This window comes from Nansenia antarctica (genome assembly GCF_963989245.1).
Source record: "Nansenia antarctica genome assembly, chromosome: 1".
Classification (NCBI taxonomy): Eukaryota; Metazoa; Chordata; class Actinopteri; order Argentiniformes; family Microstomatidae; genus Nansenia; species Nansenia antarctica.
The window spans coordinates 111,800,104-111,802,603 of record NC_137674.1 but is presented as its reverse complement, the minus strand read 5'-3'; the positions used below and the strand labels follow the sequence as shown (position 1 = coordinate 111,802,603).

General features: G+C 47.0%; 1 protein-coding gene across 1 annotated transcript in view; it reads right to left on the bottom strand.

Moving 5' to 3' along the window:
• The window catches only part of LOC308171114 (arf-GAP with coiled-coil, ANK repeat and PH domain-containing protein 2-like), a 65,841-nt gene that overhangs the window by 47,123 nt on the left and 16,218 nt on the right, over nt 1-2,500 (bottom strand). The window contains exon 2 of the mRNA XM_080545985.1: nt 372-429. Coding sequence (XP_080402111.1) covers nt 372-429 — 58 coding nt within the window. The remainder of the gene's footprint in view (nt 1-371; nt 430-2,500) is intronic.

Sequence of the window (2,500 nt, the reverse complement as noted above, 5' to 3'; positions counted from 1 at the left end):
CACACACCCTGGAGCAGATCTTTCTTCTACACCGCAGCAGGGAAGTGACACCAGGGGGAGTCACCGAGGAGACCAAGGGTTGGAATCTGACCAATGAGGGACTGTCTCAGGAGAACCAGGAGGGTCAGTGGGAAAAAGCTTCTCAGAGCCTCACTCCCCCCTCCCCGCCCCTTCACTCAACACTCTCTCTGATCTCAGGCCAGTGGTGGGGGAGGGACGTGGTTATAGAGAGGGTGGGTGGGGGGGTTTATTCATGCAAACAGAATATGGTGTTGAAAGTGCAGACGTCCCCCCTGGCTCAGCTCAGCCTCCTCAACTCTGGAAGACACCTGAACCTTGACCCCTGGGTCACATGGTGGTCAGCCACTCACCTTGTCAAGCTTGGACTCCAGCTCACAGACGTCCCCCTCCACGTCCTCTATGGTGGCCCTGGAGGAGAGAGCAACAGAACACATCCGTTAACAACAACAAAAAGACGGAGCTCAATTTCACTTCTTTTTTTCCGGAGTCTCATATTTATTTATTTTATTGCGATAGAGACAGTAGAGATTTGACAGGAAGCATGGGTGTGTGTGTGTGTGTGTGAGAGAGAGAGAGAGAGAGAGAGAGAGAGAGAGAGAGAGAGAGAGAGAGAGAGAGAGAGAGAGAGAGAGAGAGAGAGAGAGAGAGAGAGAGAGAGAGAGAGAGAGAGAGAGAGAGAGAGAAGGGATGACATGCAGGATAATGTCCAAGGCCGGAATCGAACCAGGAACCCTGCGGTTACATGGTCGACGCTTTTAGTGTGTTAGTTACGCCACCGAGCGCTAACCTCTTCAATAGTTAACTTTCAGTGGCAGAAAATAGCCGACATAGTGAGTGAAAGGGGAAATGAGGGGTCGCTTCGCGTTGGAACAAGAACCTCTCAACTGAAGTCCACATTCCCCTGACGGTACATTGTGAGAATCTGATGCAGAGAGGAAGTGAAAGAGCAAAGGAAAGCGGAACAATCAGAAAGGAACGGTCCTTCTAGGAAACACAGATCTGATCTCCAACCACGGGTTAATGCCTAGGTATGTCACAAGCTCTGGATCAGTGGTTCTCAAACCTCTCCTCGGGGACCACCAGCACACCTGATTCAACTAATCAAGTACAAACCATAATTGCTTTGCACTTGATTAGTTGAATCAGGTGGGCTGGTGGTGGAACAGATCAAATATGTGGAACGGCTGGTGGTCCCCGAGGAGAGGTTTGAGAACCACTGATCTAGTGGCAGGGCTGCAACTAACAATTATTTTGTTGCCGATTTAATCTGTAGATTATTTTTGTATCGATGAATCGATTTAGTCTCTAAACGATTAATTGACCCCCCCCCCCCAAAAAAAAAACATGCTTTTGAATGCAATGATATTGATGTAGGCTACCTTTTCCCAATCGCTTTAAAGTGCGGGTCATTCATTCAGTGGTCACATACTTTGTTTTATATTGAAATTGTAGGCCTACCTAATATATGACACAGTTCATCAAGTAAGTAAGTAAGTAAAGCTTTATTTATATAGCACCTTTCGTACATGAAATGCAACTCAAAGCACTTTACAATAGAACAAGACACAACCATTTGTTTAATGCCTGTAAATGCTGGAGTGTGGCTGCTTTGTCATTATGAGGTTGAGTGAGGAGTAATGGCAAAACATCATAAAAAACCTTTTAATGGCAAAACATGTGGGAAACATTAAAGGGGTCTGAATACTTTCTGAAGCCACACAGTTAGACGACTCTGTTAGCCACACAGCTAGACGACTCTGCAGTCTCCTCAGAACCAAGTTTCAACTTTCCACGTTTCAGAGGAGCCGTGTAGCAGCAACCCCTCAGAGCTAAAGACTGTCTCCTCAGAGCTAAAGACTGTCTCCTCAGAGCTAAAGACTGTCTCCTCCTCAGAGCTAAAGACTGTCTCCTCAGAGCTAAAGACTGTCTCCTCAGAGTTAAAGACTGTCTCCTCAGAGGTAAAGACTGTCTCCTCAGAGTTAAAGACCGTCTCCTCAGAGCTAAAGACTGTCTCCTCAGAGCTAAAGACTGTCTCCTCAGAGTTAAAGACTGTCTCCTCAGAGCTAAAGACTGTCTCCTCAGAGTTAAAGACTGTCTCCTCAGAGGTAAAGACTGTCTCCTCAGAGCTAAAGACTGTCTCCTCAGAGCTAAAGACTGTCTCCTCAGAGGTAAAGACTGTCTCCTCAGAGCTAAAGACGGTCTCCTCAGAGCTAAAGACTGTCTCCTCAGAGCTAACTGTCTCCTCAGAGCTAAAGACTGTCTCCTCCTCAGAGCTAAAGACTGTCTCCTCAGAGCTAAAGACTGTCTCCTCAGAGTTAAAGACTGTCTCCTCAGAGGTAAAGACTGTCTCCTCAGAGCTAAAGACTGTCTCCTCAGAGCTAAAGACTGTCTCCTCAGAGGTAAAGACTGTCTCCTCAGAGCTAAAGACGGTCTCCTCAGAGCTAAAGACTGTCTCCTCAGAGCTAAAGACTGTCTCCTC